Genomic DNA, 20,838 nt, shown 5'->3' with positions numbered 1-20,838 from the left:
CGCCCCGGTCGCGGCCGCTGGGCTGGGCGCCCCGAGCCGGCCTGCCTTTGTGCTTGCTGTCACTGTCTCAGGGTTTGTTTTGGAGGCCGGAGCCGCTAGACTGGGCTCCACCTACCGACCGGCGGCGGGCCACTGATGTTCTTCGCTGTCAGTGTGCTGGGCAACCGGAGTGCGCCCAGGGACTTGCTGCTCCGGGAAGCCAATGGTCCCGAGGCGACTAGGACCCCAGTGCTTGCAGGGTGCAGCGTGCTTGTCCGGGTTCATGTCTAGTGGACCTTTGTCCCCTCTCCCCCGCCCTGGGCTTTCCGGAGCTTGTCACCTCTAAGGTGGATAATTGCACACCCAGCGGAAAACGGGCGCGTTTCCCGTTAGCCCAAGGCTTTCTCGGACTGGGAGGTATCACTTTCCTCTGTGCCTGGGGTGCCCTGTACTGTCTCTCCGCTTCTTGAGTTAGACGAACTCCAAGTGGGAACGATAGTTTGACCCTAATCAAATAATACAACGTGGATGCAAGTTCAAGCCTCAAAAAAAATTTTTTTTTCAAGCTGCTGTTTCAAAGTAGGGTCACACCGGGTTTTAGAATCTAAAGAATTTGAGAAGGCACATCGGGAGTGGAAATAATTTTTTTAAAAAGGCCTTGGTTTTGATTGTTGCCAAAGGGCCTATTAAAAAGAGTACTCAGTTTCTCATTCATTATAAAATAACTTAAAATTCAAGAAAAAAAAGAGTAATCCAGTCAGGCTAACTTTTTACCGCACTCTATCACTTTCCAAGTTTATATACACATTTCTCCATAACTCCTATGTGGTTGTAAACCTTTCCCAACTAATGCTGTATTGTATTTACTACTTCAAGTGCCTGTGTTGTAGGACATTCCCTTGGTATTGTGTCGTTTATCAAATCATATTTTAGTTTTGAGATTTGCGATTTTTATCATGTTTCCCCAGTATTGTATGTACATTGATTTGCTAAAAATATATTTATACTTAACAAGTTTTTATTGTTTTTAAGTCGTTTCTGTATTATAATTTTTAGGCATAACAATATTTTTCCTTTTTCAGAAAACTGATTGGGAGGTAGCTATTAAAAGTATTAATAAAAAGAACTTGTCAAAATCACAAATTCTGCTTGGAAAGGAAATAAAAATCTTAAAGGTATGCTATTTTAGAGTACAATTACATATTAGGTTAAAAGTTACCCTGAGTTAAATGAGCATGTGATGACATCCTTTGAAGTTTGATAAAAGTTTGGGAAATTTTAGTTGCTCATGTTTGCATGCCCAGTTTTATTTTTGAAATATTGAATACTCTGAGGCTACTTTCAGGGATTTATTTATTTGTTTTAAGGCAGGGTCTTAGCATGTATGTGGCCTTGGTTGACTTGGAACTCACTGGGTTGTTGAGGCTGGCTCCAAACTCACAGAGATAAGCCAGCGTCTGCCTCGAGTTCTAGGAAAGGTTTATTTCTATTTATGTGTGTTGATGGGCAGGAGAGTGCAGTGGCCAGTGGAGGCTTTTGGAATCCCTGGATCTGGATGTGAGTGCTAGGAACAGATCTTGGGTTCTCTGCAAGAGCATCAAGTTAGCCACTGAGCCATTTCTACAGCCCCCTGTGAAGCTATTTTTAAGAATAGATGTTTGTATTTCTTGGCCAAACAGAGGGATTCTATAAAGAATGATTTTAACTTCTTATGATTTCTTCTAGTTATTGTGTTAATGTTTGGATGCCAGGCAGGTATAATTGGTATATTGTTCTCTTCTGTTGACATTCTTCGTATTTCCCTAAGTGTTTGGGGAGGAACAGGAGAACTTGGTGTCCGTCCCTTTCCCATCCCCCTCACCCCTACCCAGTTATAGATAGCAGAGAGTTTTGTTTATTTTATTGCCTTATGTGTAAGTGTTTGACCTGCACTGTGTAAGTGTCTGGTGCCCAAGAAGGCCAGAAGAGGGTGTTGAATCTCCTTGGATTGGAGTTACAGGCAGTTGTGAGCTGCCATGTTGGGTCTGGGAATTGAACCCAAGTCCTCTGTAAGAGAAACCAGTGCCCTTAAGCACTGAGCCAAATCTCCAGCTCCAGAAGGAGGTTAATTTTTATATCTGTTCACAGTCTGTAGCATCATCAAAGGTCTTGGTTGAGTTCTTGCTTTCAGGGGAAGGGTAAAAGAGTCCATGGTCAAATAAATTTGGTAAACTTTGTTTACTGAATATTTGTACAGTTACAAACATTTGGCTCACTAAAGAGGAAAATTTTCTACTGGTTTTGGTATACTTAACCCAGTGCTTCTCAGACTGATTTGATCATGGGAACTTCATCCAGCATCTGCTTTCCTCAAAAGTATTCTGTGGTGAACTTTTAGTAAGAATTACAGTTCTTGAGATGGGAGAAATGGTGCAGCAGTTAAGATCACACACACACACACACACACACACACACACACACACACACACACACACACACTAAGTTCTCTGAGCTATGATTTATGTTCCAGGCAGATAATGCTTTTTCAGAGCACTTTGGAATTTTATGTCTTTATTACTATTTGAAATGTTGAAGACTAGTAGACAGTCTGCAACCAAACTAACTGTGGCATTTGTTTGGCACACAGCACTCATTAGAAGTCTAAAATGTACAGTGATGGGCTGGGGAGAGAGCTGCTTTTCTAGAGCTTTTCTGCTTTTCTTGGTTGAGCTCCTGCCAGCCACGTGGCAGTTCACAGCTAGACATAACTCCAGTTCCAGAAGACACTGATACCTCTGGCCTCTGCACCCATATGGTGCACAGACATACAAGCAGGCAAGTAAATAGATAAATAAGATAAAACATTAAAAAAAAAAAAGAACTGGTGGTAAAAAAGATTTAGGCCTCAAGTAAAGTCTGATCAGACACGTTTTTATTCTGTGAAAGGTCAACTTGTTCTAAGCTGTTAATAAAGGTGTCCTGTGCTACAAATAGTATAGATAGGTGTCTATAGAAATGAGTTTTATTTGCATACTAGAAATATATTAAGATTATCAGACTATGTAATAATATTTTAAATTCTTTATTTCCTTACCAGGAACTTCAGCATGAAAATATCGTAGCACTCTATGATGTTCAGGTACTTTATTTTGGATTTTTTTAAACTTGAAATTTAAAAAAGTTTATTGCATGTAAATTTAAATGTATTTTAATGGAAACTTAAAATTTTCTTAATTTATGTTGAAAAGACATACACTTGAGTTGCATTAAAATTTTTAAAAAATTTTTAATTTTTAAAATTGGATATATGTGGGCTAGAAAGATGACTCAGTGGTTAAGAGCACTGGCTGCTTTCCAGAGTTTGATTACCAGCACTTACATGGAGGCTCATAACTGTCTGTAACTTCAGTCCCAAGGGATCCAAAGCTTTCTTCCAGCCTCCCTGGGTACTAGGCATACAAATGATGCACAGACAAAACACCCATACACATAAAAATGAATGTAAATGTAGCAAGCTTTCTTCTTGGACTATCTTTGGACCGACAGCCCACAAATAATCACCTGGAGACTTATTATTAATTATGAAAGCTTGGCCTTAGCTTAGGCTTGTCTCAACTAGCTCTTATAATGTAAATTAACCCATTTATATTAGTCTATGCTCTGCCACGTGGCATTACCTCTCTTTCATCTTGCACCTCCTGTTTCCTCTTCTTGTCTGGCTGGAAACTGCTTTTCTTCTTCCCAGAGTTTTCTTCTGTCTGGAAGCCCTGCCTATACCTCCTGTCTTGCTGTTGGCTGTTCAGCTTTTTATTACACCAATCACAGCAATACATCTTCACACAGTGTACAGATATTCTGCAACATATAAGTTTTTTTAAATTGCATTTATTTCATGTGTCTATGTGTGTATTATGTATGCCATGGTGTACATGTGCTTGGTGGTCAGTGCCTTTAGCCTAAGAGCTATTTCACCAGCTCCAAAATTTTTTTAAAAATAGCATAGAGCCATAGGTTAAAATAAATAATGTGTTGCATGAGTAAATATAAATACACTGTAGGGTGGTATTGCTTTAGAGTAACTTGTGGTTTATGACAAATCTAGCATTTGCTTGTTTGGTTTTACAAGACAGGGTTTCTCTGTGTAGCTTTGGCTGTCCTGGAACTCTATTTGTAGACCAAGCTGGCCTTGAACTTGCAGAGATCCACCTGTCTCTGACTCCCAAGTGCTAGGATGAAAGGCGTGCCACTGCTAGCTCCTAGCATTTCTTTAGTAAATGTAAAGACTGTTGTGGCCTACTTAAAAATTAGTTAAAACCCTTTTTCTTATGAAAGCAGAATTTGTAAATCATAGTAGTAGGAAATAAATAAAAATAAAAACAAGGCTGCTGTGCATGTTTATCGTGTGTGTGTGTGTGTGTGTGTGTGTGTGTGTGTGTGTTGTCATGGCATGTGCTAGAACTGAATTCTAAGGTCATTTTTTGTTTGTTTTTTTGAAGCAGAGTCTAAAGTCATCTAAGGCAAACTTTGTAGTCAGAATTATTCTTGGAAATCTTTGAAGAAAATTAGTTTTCTGATGAAGTAGTTGGCTTGCATTTAGATGGTATCTGATGCTTTTTTAAAGTCATGGTTTACATACTAGAGTCATATATGGCTAGTGTGTTCAGTGTGAGAGCACAGGGACTTTAGAGGGAGTAGAATAAAGTGTTTTTAAAATCCTTACTCCAGGGAAGACCAGTGTTTAGAGTTTGCCTTTCTTTTTATTGTTTTGCTTCCTCTGTGACAGTTGAATTCCAGGAAATTAAGTGGATGGTTAGATGATTCTGTTTATTTCTAGTTAAAAACATTTCTCTCTGTTTTTTTTTAAATTTTTCGGATGCATTTGTCTTGCAAACCTTTTGAGTGGTTGCCATACACCAGGCATTATTCTGAGTCTAGCAATAAAGTGATGGACAAAGGTCTTGACTTCACTGTGGGATGATACAGAATGGATCATCTTATCTTATCTTATCTTACATGCTTATCTAGTCATATCATGTCACAAGATACTTAACTAAACCCATGCTATAAGATGTTTAAGTTTTTTTATACAGAAACAGCAGTAATATATCCCTTCTGAAAGTATCTTTGACTTTGGGATTTGGAATGTCCAGCTCAAATACCATGAACAGTGTTAGACATTTTGATTATAGAGTATGATTGCTCTCCAAAAAATCTGCAATATAAACTCCCGTGCACAGAAAATAGGAGTATCAGCTTTAGTAGATATAATTCACTCCTTCATTTATGAAATTCAAAGCGATATAAAACGGGCCAAAAAATTCTCAAGTCCAAACTAAATTCATATCACCATCCCTCGCTGAAATGTCCATTCTCCTCAGCTGTTTGTGTAGCTTGTGCTCTCTGTGGATAGAGGGCACTGGGTGGTGCAAGTTGGTGCCTAGTACAAAACTTGTTAAATGATATTGACTCCTCGTTTACATTCTTAGAGGGTTGGAAGACCCTGGCAATAGCAGAGCAGGTTCGCTTTCAGAGTAGTTGTACTTAGATGTCTTTTCTCTTAGAATGAAAAGTATTTTTTAGTATCAGTTTTGATTGTGGAATGAGCTATCATTAGAAATAATGCAAACAAAATCAGTCAAAGTTATCAATCTTTGAATTCAAGGTGGCTGAATGAAAATGTTTTATTACCCATTTTGTACTCCTAGAACTAAGGTATGAAATAAACTTAAGTATAACGTTTGGCTACCAAGTAAACAGGCTTGACCTAATAGTTTAGATTTGCTTCTTTGATTCTGTTTGTTCATAAAGGGGAATAGTTTGCTTAGAAACCAGTATAAGACTTTATATAAACAGGAACATCACTTTTGTTGACCAGTTTTGTAGAGCTGTTTCTGTTTAAAAAGTTTTTTGTTTTTTTTTTTTACATTTTTGTTTATTTGTATGTGGGGGATGAGGTGCTGTGGTGGGGTTTTGGAAGTCAAAGGACAACTTTGAGGAGTTGATTCACTTCTACCATGTGGATCTCAGGTGTTGAACTCAAGTTGTCAGTGCTTGGTGCCAGGCACCTTTACCCACTGAACCATCTCATTGGCCTTTTTTTTTGGTTTTTAGAGATGGTTTCTCTATGTGGCTCTGGCTGTCCTTAAACTCACTCTGTAGACCAGGCTGGCCTTGAACTCACAGAGATCTGCCTGCCTCTGCCTCCCTAGTGCTGGGATAAAAGGCGTTCGCCACCACCACCACCACCACCACCTGTCATGTATATGCTTTCATAAATTACAGATTTTCCTTTCCTCATTTATCTCCTTTTTCCCATCCTTTTCTTATTCCTTGTGCTGCTGTTCAAACACAGTTCATCCTATATGCCGTGTATATGATCTACCCCAGGTCCTAAAGTTAGAACCTGTGACGTTGTTGTAGTTTAGATAACACATAAGGAAACACATTTTCCCTCTAATGATGTTAAAACCATCAGACATTGCTAGAATGACAAATTAAAAAAAAAAGGCAATTCTTGGATATAAATATTGTTTGGTATATTTCTTTTAGAATTTTATGGCCTAACAGTGGTGATGCACACCTTTAATCCCAGCGCTCAAGGAGGCAGGTGGATCTCTGTAATTTCAAGGCCAGCCTGGTCTACAGAGTGAGTTCTAGGACAGCCAAAGCTACATAGAAAAACCTTGTCTCAAAAAAAAAAAATGAAAAATAAAAAAGCTTTTTATAAACAACACATGTTAAACCTTAGTTTTTATACTTTTGTGGTTGTTGTTTTGTTTTGTTTTGACAGTACTGGGTTTTATTAGGAATCTTATTAAAGTTAAACCTCTAGGAATGAGGGAGTCCTAGTTAGAGGGCACAAAAGCCCACGAAGCCTCCTCAGATCTCATAGTGAACTACCGACTCAGGTTCTTTGGTAGGATCACCCTCTTGTTCAAGATACAGATTATTGTAAGGGCATTACTTTGTTCTCACAGGTTGGTAGGAGGGGAAAGTCTCCTCAACTCAGAACATGAAAACCATGAAGGTCACGAAGCTGAGGAAACAGGTGTAGAGGACGTGTCCACGCAATTCCTGATACACATGTCTAGGTCCCAGTGCATCGGTTCATCCCAGTTCAACCTCAGGTCTAGGTGGCCCCATTCATACTACGGCTTCCTCGCATGCTGTTAGCGGCCAGGGAGCGTCAGGTAGTCACCATGCTCCATCCAGAGTCTTCAACACACATATTATACTTCTTGGCAGCCACAACCTGTTCATCTGGGGTCCTAGGATAAGGCCCTAGCAGCCTACCTTGGTCACGTGGAAGGCTGTGTGGCGCCCCCAGTGGCACCATGCTTCAAGTTGCCTTTTGCAGCCGCCAGACTGCCAGGGCTGCATCCTGGCTGCAGCCATCTCCACTCAGTTCTTACACTTTTAACTGTGAGAAATGTATTAAGAGTTTTTGTACAGAAATACAATGTGTGTTTGTCAAGTGCTGTCCCCGCTGCCCGCTCCTTTGGAGACAAGGTCTCTCAGCAGGCTCTCATAAGATGGGCAAGCCTCATTCCCCAGGGAGCAAGTCCTGCCTGTTGTTGCTTTTTCCCTGCACTGGGGTTATACTGTGTGGGTTCTTGAATTCAGGTTCTAGTACTTGTAAAGCACTTTACCAACCGAGCCACTCCCTGGCTCACTTTGTTGTTTTTAAGTCTCACTGTGTAGCTCTGGTTAGCCTGGAACTCACTGTGTACACCAGGTTTATCTTGAAGTCACAGAGACCCACCTGCCTCTGCCTCCCTAGTGCTGGGACTAAAGGCGCATGTCTGGTAGGATTGCTGTCTTTCTTTCTTTCTTTCTTTTTTTTTTTTTTTTTTTTTTTTTGGTTTTTCGAGACAGGGTTTCTCTGTGTAGGTTTGTGCCTTTCCTGGAACTCACTTGGTAGCCCAGGCTGGCCTTAAACTCACAGAGATCCGCCTGGCTCTGCCTCCCGAGTGCTGGGATTAAAGGTGTGCGCCACCACCGCCCGGCTGCTGTCTTTCTTTAAGTGGAATTAGTTGTTTAAAAAATGTATCATGCTGGCTCTGAAAAGGTTATACCAGTTTTTTTCAAGCAGTAGGACACACACACACACTCACACACACACACTTGACAAATATTGTAGGAGAAAAATATCTGAATTTAAAAAAAAATTTATTTCATAAATCATTAGTAAATGGATCATCTTATTATATTTGCTCTTTGTTCATTTTGTTTGTTTGTTTGTTTGAGTTTTCAAGACAGTTTCTCTGTGTAAAAGCTCTTAGCTGTCCTGGAACTCCCTTTGTAGACCACATTGGCCTTGAACTCACAAAGCTCTCCCTGCCTCCCAAGTGCTGGGATCCAAGCCATGTGCCACCACCGCCTGGCTGCCCTTTGTTATTTCTTTCCTGACTTTCCCATTGTTGCCTCTGGTGTGTTTGTTGCTAATTTCCTTGTGATTAGTATTTCCTTGAGCCACTTAAGGAGATGAACAGAGTATAGTGGTGAGCAGAAAAGTGGTTCTTGTTTATCGTTTTGTGTGAAGGTGACATTAAGTAAATAGTTTCTAATTGTAAGCGTCCCAAAGGCTGTATGTGAAGAACTGTTGCAGAGCTTTGGAGGATGGGGCTAGGGAAGGCTCCCTGAAGAAATGATTTGATTAGGTGGGTGGGAAGGCTAGGCTGGGGTTGGTGGGAGAACAGCAAGGAAGCATCCGAAGGACTTCCCTTGTGAGGACCACAGCAAAGAAGAATTATTGCACTGTTAAGTTTGCTGATCAAGGAGAAGGCTTTCATGAGCAGAATGCAGAAATGAGGGCTCATGGTGCTGGAGAAGTTAGAAGGAGCCAGGTGGTATGATCTCTATTCTTTAAAAAAATCTGTGACTTTTAAGAAGCAGCAGACAAGGCGGTAGAAATGAGGAGTCAGGACAGTACTTGTTGGTAGGAGGAGATGACAAAAAGATGTCAGGGAGCTTTATGGGAGGGGGATGTTACATGTCTTGATCTGAAGGGCACACATTTGTCATGATTAATTGAACTATTTAATGTTACTGTGTATAAAGTATATGCCAGTTAAAGGCGAAAGAAGGTGATTGGCTTCACAGTTTGAAGAAATACTTATAACATAAGGTAAACTTCTATTACTAAGCTACCCGGACTATAATTGATTATTATAGCAACCAGAAGTGACCAAAGATGATGAGCCCTGAGTGTAAGGGAACCTAGATTCGAGTGTTGTTTTTACAGCAAACTCATTTAGGATCTTGTCCATATTAACACCATTCCCCTTGTCACTATAATGGGCATGATTGTACCCTTGAGGATACTCTGCGGTGGTCCAGTGCCAGGTAACCACAAAGAAGGTGATTGGCTTCACAGTTTGAAGAAATACTTATAACATAAGGTAAACTTCTATTACTAAGCTACCCGGACTATAATTGATTATTATAGCAACCAGAAGTGACCAAAGATGATGAGCCCTGAGTGTAAGGGAACCTAGATTCGAGTGTTGTTTTTACAGCAAACTCATTTAGGATCTTGTCCATATTAACACCATTCCCCTTGTCACTATAATGGGCATGATTGTACCCTCGAGGATACTCTGCGGTGGTCCAGTGCCAGGTAACCACAAGGGAAATAACACTAAGGGTTATAGAAATGACATTGTATTTCTTCTTTCCTGTGAGATAGCTCATGGAAGTTGCCTGAAGATCAGAGAATGAATTAAGAAATGTAGCAGAACCAGATGTGGTGGTGCACACCTGTAATTCCAACACTGGAGGCAGAACAGGTGGATCTCTAAGAGTTTAAGACCGCCGGGTCTGCATAGCCAGATCCAGGAGGGCCAAGGCTGTGTAGAGAGCCCGTCTCAAGACAAGCAAACGTAGCAGAGGAGCTGGAAGATTGGGTTTTAGGACTGTCAGTTTCTCTTCTCTTCCTTCGTTAGTAAATTGTTTCTGTTCTTCTGTATCCTGCTGTTGTTTCCTCCATTTCTGCCCCAAATCATGTCAATTCTGCTCCAGAGAACATTTGGTCCTGCTGTCCAGTTGTAAAGAACTCATTTTTTAAATCAAGTAATAGATCCTTAGTGTAAAAACAGTTAAACTGCCGGGCAGTGGTGGCGCACACCTTTAATCCCAGCACTGGGGAGGCAGAGACAGGCGGATCTCTATGAGTTCGAGGCCAGCCTGATCTACAGAGTGAGATCCAGGACAGGCACCAAAACGACATAGAGAAACCCTGTCTCGAAACAAAACAAAACAATTAAACTGTCTAACAATACATGAAACAAAAATGAGCTGCTTTGTTCTCGACTCATTTACTTCTAGAAGAAACCTCAGGTGTATCATATATATATATAGCTTTCTCTTTTTAATATTAATTTTACTTTATATGTATATTTGCTGGTATTAACATATATATGCACCACATGTGTGCCTGGTGGTGGTGGTGGCCGTCAGAAGAGGATGTGAACTGGAGTTACAGGTTTTTTAAACCTTTATGTGGGTGCCGGAAACCAAACCCAGGTCTTCTGCAAGAGCAACAAATGATGTTAATCAGTGAGCTATCTCTTCAGCCCCAGCTTCCTCCTTTTTTAATACATGTATACATGTATACATACACTCAACATTATTTGAAAATGTTGCATTTTTTTCCCTCAAAGTGCTGGAGATGCAGCCAAGGGACCTTACATATACTAGGAAGAACTACATCTCTAGGCTAGCTTTCTTCTTCTCCCTCCTCCTTCCTTCTTTTTTTTTTTTTTTAATATTTATTTATTATGTATACAGTGTTCTGCCTATGTGTCAGATCTCATTACAGATGGTTGTGAGCCACCATGTGGTTGCTGGGAATTGAACTCAGGACCTCTGGAAGAGCAGCCAGTGATCTTAACCACTAAGCTATCTCTCCAGCCCTCCTCCTTTCTTCTATTGGCTCTTTTTTGTTTGTTTGTTTTTGTTTTTTTGTTTTGTTTTGTTTTGTTTTTTGAGACAGGGTTTCTTTGTGTAGTTTTGGTGCCTGTCCTGGATCTCGCTCTGTAGACCAGGCTGGCCTTGAACTCACAGAGATCTGCCTGGCTCTGCCTCCCAAGTGCTGTGATTAAAGGCATGTGCCACCACTGCCTGGCTCTCTTGGCTTTTTATTGAAGCTATCTTTCCAAATCTGGAGTACCTCATTTATTGTATATTATTTTCACATGCTTTTCCACAAAAAACCCTTCCTTTAGAGGCTGAAAGAAGTGGAAAAGGCTTCTTGGGGTTTCTCCTTCACATTGAGACAGGTCTTGCTAAGGTGTTCTCTAGAATGTCTGGTAGGTAGGTAAGGACAGATCATCTAGTAGACACTGCCAGTGAATTGCTTCACACTCCTGCCAACAGCATTTAAAGGCTCCATTTGCTCCTCATTCTTGCTAATATTTGGCAATTTTAGTTATTCTGGTGATTGAATTCAGTTAGGATTTTTTATTTTATTTTTTGAGACAGTTGCTTAAATAGTCTGGACTGGTCTCAGACTCACTATGTAGCTCAGGGTGACCTTGAATTTCTGATCTTCTGCCTCTACCTCCCAAGTACTAGGATTACAGGGGGTGTACAACTTTGCCTAACTTCTAATTATGGTTTTAATTAGTATTTTCCTATTGTCTCTTGTTTGAATGTGATTTATATGTTTATTAACCATTTAAATATCTTTTTGGAATTCCCATGGAAGTTTTTTGCTTGTTTATCCACTGGGTTGTCTTTTTGTTGTTTATTAGAAATTTTTAAAAAATTTTATTGGCATGACTTGTGTGTGTGTGTGTGTGTGTGTGTGTGTGTGTGCAGGTACCTTAGGAGGCCAGAATAGGTTATATATCCCCTGGAGCTGGAGTCACAAGTGCTTGTGACCTGCTGGGCATGAGTGCTGGAAACCAAACTCATGTCTTCTGGAAGGGAAGAAAGCACTCACCCGCCCCTTTCCCCCCGAGACAGGGTTTCTCTGTGTTAACAGTTCTGGCGGTCCTGGAACTCACTCTGTAGACCAGGCTGGCCTCGGATTCTCAGAGATCCACCTGCCTCTGCCTCCCAAGTGCTGGGATGAAAGGTGTGCACCACCTTCAGTTCTTTTTATCTAGTTTTCTTGAGAAATAAGTGAGTTCAAGGCCTGCCTGGTCTACAAGTGAATTCCAGAACATCCAGGGCTACACAGAGAAACCCTGTCTGAAAAAAAAAAATCTGAAAAAAACTTAAAAGCAATTCTACAGAATAATTTTGACTGCTGAACTTAAGAATATGAACTTTGACCTGGAGGTATTTATCACTCACAAAATACTTGCCTAGTATGCATACATGAGCCCTATGTTCAGGATCCAGACTAGAATAAACTAAATCCCTTCCCTCAATTTGGATGTCCATTCATAGGCCCCTTTTCATTCCCTTTTATAGTAACTTGTTACTACATTTAAGTTTCAGTTCACCCACATCAGAAATAAAAGCTGGTGCTTTAGGTCAGGAAGTCAAGTATCAGTGTGATACTTTGTAAAAATATTCCAATTAATTTTCTTAAATCTTTAAACATATCTTTGTGTAATGTAATAAGACATCTTCATTTTGCCAACAATTTTCTGATATGATTGCCCTAAATAAACAAAACCCCCCAAAACTACTTGTCCTAGTTACTGTGTTTCAGAAATCGGTGTGTTAGTGTTAATAGGAAAGAGTGTAAGCCATTTGCCACCCATCTGGAGCTTTCCAGGGAGGAAGCACTTCTGTGAGGACAGATGAAGCCTGCCTTCTCACAGTTGGTGACTCTAGCATGGCTTTGGTGGGGGATGGTAGTTGGCAATAGGGTCTTGCTATGTCGATGAAGCCTTGAGTTTGTGGTGCTCTTCGTGTGCCTAGTCAGCACATTTTTATTTTACTGTTTCCATAACCCAAAGCTGATTTATCCTTTAGTACTCTTGAAACAGAATGGAACTTCTTGATGCCTGCCTTAGTGTCAAAATTTAATCTGGCTGTGCAGAACAAATGGGTAAAGCATTGTGTTGAGAAGTTTCCTAGAGTGGCCCAAGCCCTGGGTTCCATCCCCAGTAGTGCGATGAAATAAAAAACAAAAGACTCCTCTTGCCTGAGAAGTTTAATGTCACTTTCGGATGTATTTTCTGAGTTTATTAGTTTAATAATGAATAAGTGTATTTTTTATTAACTCACCATTTTTAAAGTTAGTGTTGAGTTTTTTGTGATATTTATATTTCTTTTCTAGGAATTACCCAACTCTGTCTTTCTGGTGATGGAGGTAGGTATTCTACCTGTATTGACAAGTAAGTATTAATAAAGTTAATAGAACGATTTAGAGTCTACTTCATAAAGAATGTAAAATTTCAGTGTTTTAATTAGATAATTAAAATACTTTAAAATTAGATTTTGTTTTTCAAATGATTTTTAAATTAAAATTAACAATGATTAAGTTCACTTTGAAGCAATGTCCTTATTTTAATTTTTTTTTCTTTTTTAAAATTATATTTCATTTTATTGGCTGGCATGGTGATGCATGCCTATAATTCCATTAGCGTCAGAGATAGGTGGATCTCTGTGAGTTTGAGGCCAGCCTGGTCTATAAGGCAAGAGTTCTAGGACAGCCAGAGCTACATAGTAGAGATTCTTTCTCAAAAAGAAATTTTTAATTACATTTTATTTATTATTTATTTATGTATGTATTTATTGTATGTGGAGGAGAGGGTGGGAACTGTCCTGGAGATCATAGGGAGACTTCTAAGCATTGGCTCTCTCCATTCTCCATCCATCATGAAGGATTCAACTCAGGTCACACTTGGCACCCTTCCCTGCTGGGTCACTTCAAACACCTTCCTTATTTCTTTTTAAACCTAAAATATTTTTGTTGTTATTTTTCTTTGAGACAGATCTCATTGTTTATCTTAGCTGGCATTGAACTCGCCTTATTATAGACCAGGCTGCCCTTGAACTCACAGAGATCTGTCTACCTCTGCCTTCCAAGTGCTGGGATGAAAGAAGTATACTACCTTGTCAAGGTATAAAATACTTTATTTTAATCACAATAGCAATATCTTTTGAAGTTAATTACTTTTTCTTTTACTTATCAGTATTGCAATGGTGGAGACCTGGCAGATTATTTGCAAGGTAATTTTGTTACTGCATTTACTTGTCTTTGTACATGTGCATGTGTGTCTGTGTGTTCGTGCGTGTGTGCACATGTGCGTGCGTGCGTGCGTGTGCGTGCGTGTGTGTGTGTGTGTGTGTGTGTGTGTGTGTGTGTGTACATGTGCGTACATACACACCATAGCGCATGTGCAGTCAGAGGACAAGTGGTTTGAGTTGATTAACCCCTTCCACCATGTGGGTCTTAAAATGGACATCATGTTGTCAAGTTTGGTCATAGACACTTTTCTTTACTCACTGAACCATCTACCCTGTAAGGTAAATTTAGGTTTATCTGTTAATACCCAGTAAAGAGCAATCTGTTTCATTCTGAGATGTGTTTCTGAAACTTGTCCCAAATTTGTATAGAAATACTCAATAAATATTTGTGTGCTGTTTAACTTGTAGTCATTTTGCTGATCAGCTGGATTTTATTTTCATTGTATTTATTTATTTATTTACTTATTTATTTATTTATTTATTTATTTATTTATGGTTTCTCGAGACGGGGTTTCTCTGTGTAGCTTTGGAGCCTTTCCTGAAACTCACTCTGTAGCCCAGGCTGGCCTTGAACTCACAGAGATCCGCCTGGCTCTGCCTCCTGAGTGCCAGGATTAAAGGCGTGTGCCACCACCGCCTGACCTGGTTCTTATTTTCTAAACTCACACAAGGATTGAACTTTTTTCTCACAGTAAGGAAGGGGTTTAGAGGAAGGACTTTCCCCAGGAGGGAAGAAACCAAATAGATTTTTTTTTTTCTTCAAAAGGTACAGCTGGCTTGCCATCATTGAACCAATTAGTTCCTTTCATTTCTTTAAAAATAATTTTTTTAGCTGGGCAGTGGTGTCGCACACCTTTAATACTAGCACTTGGGAGGCAGAAGCAGGCAGATCTCTGTGAGTTTGAGGCCAGCCTGGTCTACAGAGTTGCAGGACAGCCAGGGCTACACAGAGAAACCCTGTCTCAAAAAAAAAATTTTTTTTTAAAGCCATGAAAATAGAAGGGAGGAGTGAGTGGGAGGAGAAAGGGAGTGGGAAGGCATTGAGGGGTGATATGATCTATATGTATGTGTATATACAAAAAGTCATTATTATGTATAATTAATATATGCTAATAAGAGGTCAGAGACATGGCCCAGTGGGTAAAGCTACTTGTTGCCAAGCCTGACAACCTGAGTTCATTACCCAAGGTTCCACATGGTGAAAGAAAAGACTATATTCCTTTAAGTTATCTGCTGACCTCCATATGTGTGCTCCCTGCCCACTAAATGAATAAGTATTATTTAAAATTTTAATATATGCTAATAAAAACATTTGAAAAATTAAAATCATAGTCAGTGGGGCAGGAGTGATGTTGACCCAGTAGTTAAGAGTACTGGCTACTCTTCCAGAGGACCTGGGTTCAGTTTCCAGTATCCACATGGCAGCTCACAACAATTTGTAACTGCAGTCCAGGGGATCTGGTGCCTTCTTATGGCCTCTCTTAACACCAGGCTTGCATGTGGTGTACATACATACATGCAAGCAAAATACCTATATACATAAAAATTAAATTAAAAAAAATCATAGTTAAGAATATATTTATATGGATATTTCTTATAATTTAAAAAGCCAGTAATGTAATAAGAAATTTAAAATATTGAAATTATCTTGTGGTAGATTTTAGTACTAAATGATATTTGAAATTCTGAACCCCAAATGTGTGCAGCATATATATGTGTGTGTCACATATCAAACATCCTGCATATCAGGTATTTATATTATGATTCATAACAGCAAAATTACAGTTACAAAGTAACAACAAAATAATTTTATGGTTGGGGTCACCACAGCATATGAGGGAGGGGGTCGCAGCATTAGGAAGGTTGAGGACTGTGATCTAACATTGATTTGACTCACCCACTAACATATAGTAAGAAACATATATCTTAGCATTTACAGGAAAGTAGATGTGGAAGAATGTATTCCAGATTTTTAAATTTTTATTTATTTTTTTTAAGATTTGTTTTTATTTTATGTGTATTGGTGTCTTGCCTGCATGTGTGTCTGTGTGAAGGTGTCAGATCCCCTGGAACTGGAGTTACAGACAGTTGTGAACTGCCACGTGAGTGCTGGAAACTGAACCTGGGTCCTCTGGAAGAGCAGTCAGTGCTCTTAACTGCTGAGCCATCTCTCCAGCTCATATTCCAGATTTTTTAGAATTTATTTTTGTTGTTATTATTTTATATGAATGAGTTGTTTTGCCTGCGTATGTTTGTATACCATGTGCGTGAAGTGCCTCCAGAGGCCAAGAAAGGATGTTGTATTTCCCAGGACTGGAGTTACAGATGGCTGTAATCTACCCTGTAAGACCTAGGGATCAAACCTGAGTCCTCTAGAAGAGTAACCAGCTAGTGCTCTGAACTGTTGAACCATCTCTCCAGCCCCAAGCCCCCAGATTTTTTTTAAAGAGTTGCACGTAACTTAGGCTGGCCTCAAACTTACTAATAGATGAGAGTGGGCTTGGACTCATGTTCCTCCTACTTCTCAAGTGCTGGAATTGTACGTATCGGCTACTATGCCTGGCTAAGGACTTCAAATACTGATTTTCAGACAGAGCATCACTGTGTTTCTCTACCAGGATGGCCTCAAGTTTTGCGGAGATCCACCTGTCTCTGCCTCATGAATGCTGGGATCAAAGGTGTGTGCGGAACACCAGGCACTACTTGAAATTGTTTACTTTTCATGATATAGGAGATTTCACTTTATATGCTTAGAGTACTTTGAAATTTTTTTTGGGGGGAGGGGTGGTTTTCGAGACAGGGTTTCTCTGTGTAGCTTTGTAGCCTCTCCTGGAACTCACTCTGTAGCCCAGGCTGGCCTTGAACTCACAGAGATCTGCCTACGTCTGCCTCCTGAGTGCTGGGATTAAAGGTGTGCGCCACCATTGCCAGGCTGGGTGTAATGGTGCACACCTTTCATCCCAGCACTGGGAGGCAAAGGCAGGTGGATCTGTGAGGTCAAGGCCAGCCTGGTGTACAGAGCTCTGTAGAGAGAACCTGTCCAAAAAGCGAGGGGGCGGGATCAGAAAAAAGCCTCAGAGGAGAAGACAAGAACAGCCCTGATAGGAAAATAATTTAGTAATTTTTAAACCATGGAGATTGACTTTATTTGATCTTAAGGACATAATGTCAACATGTTATTAAAGAGATTTTAAACCATGAAGTGGCACTTGACATGTTATTAAAATAATTTTAAAGCTATAGCTTTTCACTTGTTACAGATGTTAATGTTATTTTTACCTTTCTTGTTACACATTCGAAAATGCTATAGAATGTATTCTAAGAATTGTATGGACTGAAATATGCTCACAAAGTAAAGATTTAATGTGTTTGGGTATGTTTGTATGAATGTATGTCACATATGCAGCTGCATGTGGGGACCAGAAGAGCTCACTGGATGCTTCTGGAACTGGAGTTAGAGGTGATATTTAGTCACATGATGTGAGTGCTGGGAAACTCAACTTGGTACTGGAAGCACTCGTAATTGTAAGCCGTCTCTCCAGCCCATCATAAGGTTTTAAATCTTTCATGTAGATCAGGAGATTGCACTTGTAATCTTTAGATTCATTGCTATAGACAGTTTATATTTGCATACCTGACTATATTTGTGTGTACATTATATGGTAGGCCTTTTTGAAGTTTCCAATACTAAATATATTGTTTCGAATTATCACAACTACTTTATAAAGTCAGTCTCATCAAATTTATAGAGAAGAGGGATTGTCTTCCAGAGTCACACACGGGCAGGAGCTGGGATTTTAAAAGCCCTACACCCTACACCACGATACTAGCCTCTCCAAATGCTGTGATAGTTACTGAATAATGATTACAGGAGCGGAAACAGGACTTTTTTTTTTTTTTTTTTTTTTTGGTTTTTTTTTCGAGACAGGGTTTCTCTGTGTAGCTTTGCGCCTTTTCCTGGAACTCACTTGGTAGCCCAGGCTGGCCTCGAACTCACAGAGATCCGCCTGGCTCTGCCTCCCGAGTGCTGGGATTAAAGGCGTGCGCCACCACCGCCCGGCTGGAAACAGGACTTCTTAAAGGTCTCTTCACTTATGAGAGATCCTGTGTGGGCAGGAGTACTGTGGTTATGAGAGGTAAGGGGAAGAGACAATAGAGCTCCCTGGCAGTGAGTTCCACATAAGGATTTCATTTGTCTTTAGTTTGTGTTTATGAGCTGCTTGGTACTAAGTATGACCAATGTAAAAGGGAACTTATTTTTTGATCTGTAAGACATTGCATTTGTTGAGTATCTCTTGTGTTCAGAGCTGTACCATAGGAACCTTGACTAGTAAAAATGGGAAAGAAAAAAGACAAGATATTAAAAACAAAATTGCAAATCAGTTCTCTTTAACAGATCAGTTACTATTTTTTGAGAAATCCTTTATCTCTTCATAGATTTTGGTTGTTAAATTAACAAAAGGAATACATGTGAATCCCAGTTTCTTATTTATTTCCTACCCTCCTTAACAGCTGAATTCTTTTAGTAGAATGAAAAGCTAATTGATTTTGTATGTTTAAATATTAATGTGACTCCTCTTCCACCAGCTAAAGGAACTCTCAGTGAAGATACTATCAGAGTGTTTCTTCATCAGATTGCAGCAGCCATGCGAATCCTGCACAGTAAAGGAATAATCCACAGGGATCTCAAACCCCAGAATATCCTGTTGTCTTATGCCAGTCGAAGGAAGTCAAATGTCAGTGGTATTCGTATCAAAATAGGTAAACAGCCATATATTGCTTTGTGGAAAGGACATTTTCAGACAGTACTTTTAGATCATTTTAGTTCAGATTTGTTAGACTAATGGATTTTATTGATGCTGTTTTGAAATTGTCACAGGCTTCACTGAGATCTGTTTAGATATGTGAATCTTTTCCCCAAATCTAAGAAGAGCCAGATCCAAGCCTGCTTCTCTGGGAGAGGAGCTGATATAGTGTGCTTACAGGCAGCAGGTCGCTAACCCGACAGATGTCCAGAGGGCCTCCCTCAGCCTGGGCTGGTGCTTTAGTGCTCTTGAAGTGTGTCACTAATAGGACAGATGTCCAGAGGGCCTCCCTCAGCCTGGGCTGGTGCTTTAGTGCTCTTGAAGTGTGTCACTAACAGGACAGATGTCCAGAGGGCCTCCCTCAGCGTGGGCTGGTGCTTTAGTGCTCTTGTAGTGTGTGAAGCTGTTGGTATTCTAAGTGTGATGTTGGTTTGATGAGGGCTGTGCTCGTTCATAATTCATTGTAAGTAGCATCTTCCCTTGAAGAGCTACTTAAGTAGCTAGTAAAGCAGTGACTACACAGTTGACTGCTGCTACTCTTTCTAACTTCTTTGAATTGAGATAGCTATGGGGTTGGGGATTTAGCTCAGTGGTAGAGCTCTTGCCTAGCAAGCACAAGGCCCTGGGTTAGGTCCTCAGCTCCAAAAAATTTAAAAAAAAAAGAGAGATAGCTACTATTTTCCTTTGGTGTATAGACTTTTTCAGTAAACACTTTATTTTTCACAGTTCTTTTGTGCCTTATGTGTCTTACAGAATTATATTGTATTTGTAAAGTGCGAGCAAAGTGTCATTTGTTCTTTTATTTTTTTTTTTTAATTTTGTAAAACAGCCGATTTTGGTTTTGCACGTTACCTACATAGCAACACAATGGCAGCAACACTGTGTGGATCCCCAATGTACATGGTGAGTGAGAAGAACTTCTGTACTTGATCTGAACAGCGATTTATATTGTTGTTGTTAATTTTGTTAGCCATAATTCAGTCACACAGACAACCTTGCTTTAGCTTGGAGGACATAAAAGTTGTTCCACATTTTTTTTTTTGGTTTTTGAGTCTTTTTAAATTTTATTATTTTGTGGGGATGAATGTTTTTCCAGCACATATGTCTGTGCACCATGTAAATGCAGTGCCTGAGGAGATGCTCTAGAACTGGAGTTACAGACAATTGTAAGTCATGTAGGTGCTGGGAATTGAACCTGGATACTTTGGAAGAGCAGCCAGTGCTCTTAACTGTTGAGCTATCTCTCCATCTTTCCAGCCCCCTGTTTTTATTTATTTATTTGGTTGGGTTTTTATTTTGTTTTGTGTGTATGTGTGTTTGTAAAATAGGGGCTCACTGTGTAGCCTTGATGGCCTAGAACTCACTTTGTAGACCAGGCTGCACTCAAATCCACAGAGATCCATCTGTCTCTGCAAGGTGTGTGCCACCATGCCAGGCCCTGTTTTTATTTATTTTTTTAAGATCGATTATGATAGAAATCCCTAAGTATTGGTTATTTTGTTGTTGCTGTGATAGAACACTGTGAGCAAAAGCAGCTTGTAGAAGGAAGAATTTGTTTTACTTTGGCTTATGGTTCCAGAGAGATAGTAGTCCCTAATGGCAAGACAAACATGGCAACAGGCAGCTGTAGCAGGAAGCCAGTAAGTTAGGGAGAACAGGAAGTGGGGTGAAGCTATAATCCCTCAGAGCCCACCTCCAGTGACACACTTCCTCCAGCAAGGCTTCAACATAAAAGTTCCATAACCTCCCCAACAGCACCATCATCTGGGGACCAGGTGTCCAAATACATGAGCCTGTGGGGATATTCTCATTCAAACCACAACACCCGGTTAGATTCAGTTGAAATAAAAATTTATATAATACTGTCATAGTATACTTAATCTGTAATAATTAAGAATACTTACAGAAACCTGGGCAGTGGTGG

At 39.9% G+C, this 20,838-nt stretch overlaps 1 protein-coding gene and 1 pseudogene across 1 annotated transcript in view; one reads left to right on the top strand and one right to left on the bottom strand.

Annotated features, from left to right (window-relative positions):
- Ulk2 (unc-51 like autophagy activating kinase 2) overlaps nucleotides 1-20,838 on the top strand; it is an 89,929-nt gene that overhangs the window by 256 nt on the left and 68,835 nt on the right. Inside the window, exons 2-7 of the mRNA XM_059270858.1 lie at nucleotides 1,062-1,154; nucleotides 3,056-3,097; nucleotides 13,196-13,228; nucleotides 14,055-14,091; nucleotides 18,697-18,870; nucleotides 19,744-19,817. Of these exons, the coding sequence (XP_059126841.1) occupies nucleotides 1,062-1,154; nucleotides 3,056-3,097; nucleotides 13,196-13,228; nucleotides 14,055-14,091; nucleotides 18,697-18,870; nucleotides 19,744-19,817 (453 nt within the window). The remainder of the gene's footprint in view (nucleotides 1-1,061; nucleotides 1,155-3,055; nucleotides 3,098-13,195; nucleotides 13,229-14,054; nucleotides 14,092-18,696; nucleotides 18,871-19,743; nucleotides 19,818-20,838) is intronic.
- LOC131916077 (NADH dehydrogenase [ubiquinone] 1 beta subcomplex subunit 8, mitochondrial-like) lies at nucleotides 6,838-9,227 on the bottom strand (annotated as a pseudogene).

The sequence above is a fragment of the Peromyscus eremicus genome, chromosome 8a (genome assembly GCF_949786415.1).
Source record: "Peromyscus eremicus chromosome 8a, PerEre_H2_v1, whole genome shotgun sequence".
NCBI classification, from domain to species: Eukaryota; Metazoa; Chordata; class Mammalia; order Rodentia; family Cricetidae; genus Peromyscus; species Peromyscus eremicus.
The sequence above is the reverse complement of the archived record's forward strand: the minus strand, read 5'-3'. Positions and strand labels throughout refer to the sequence as shown.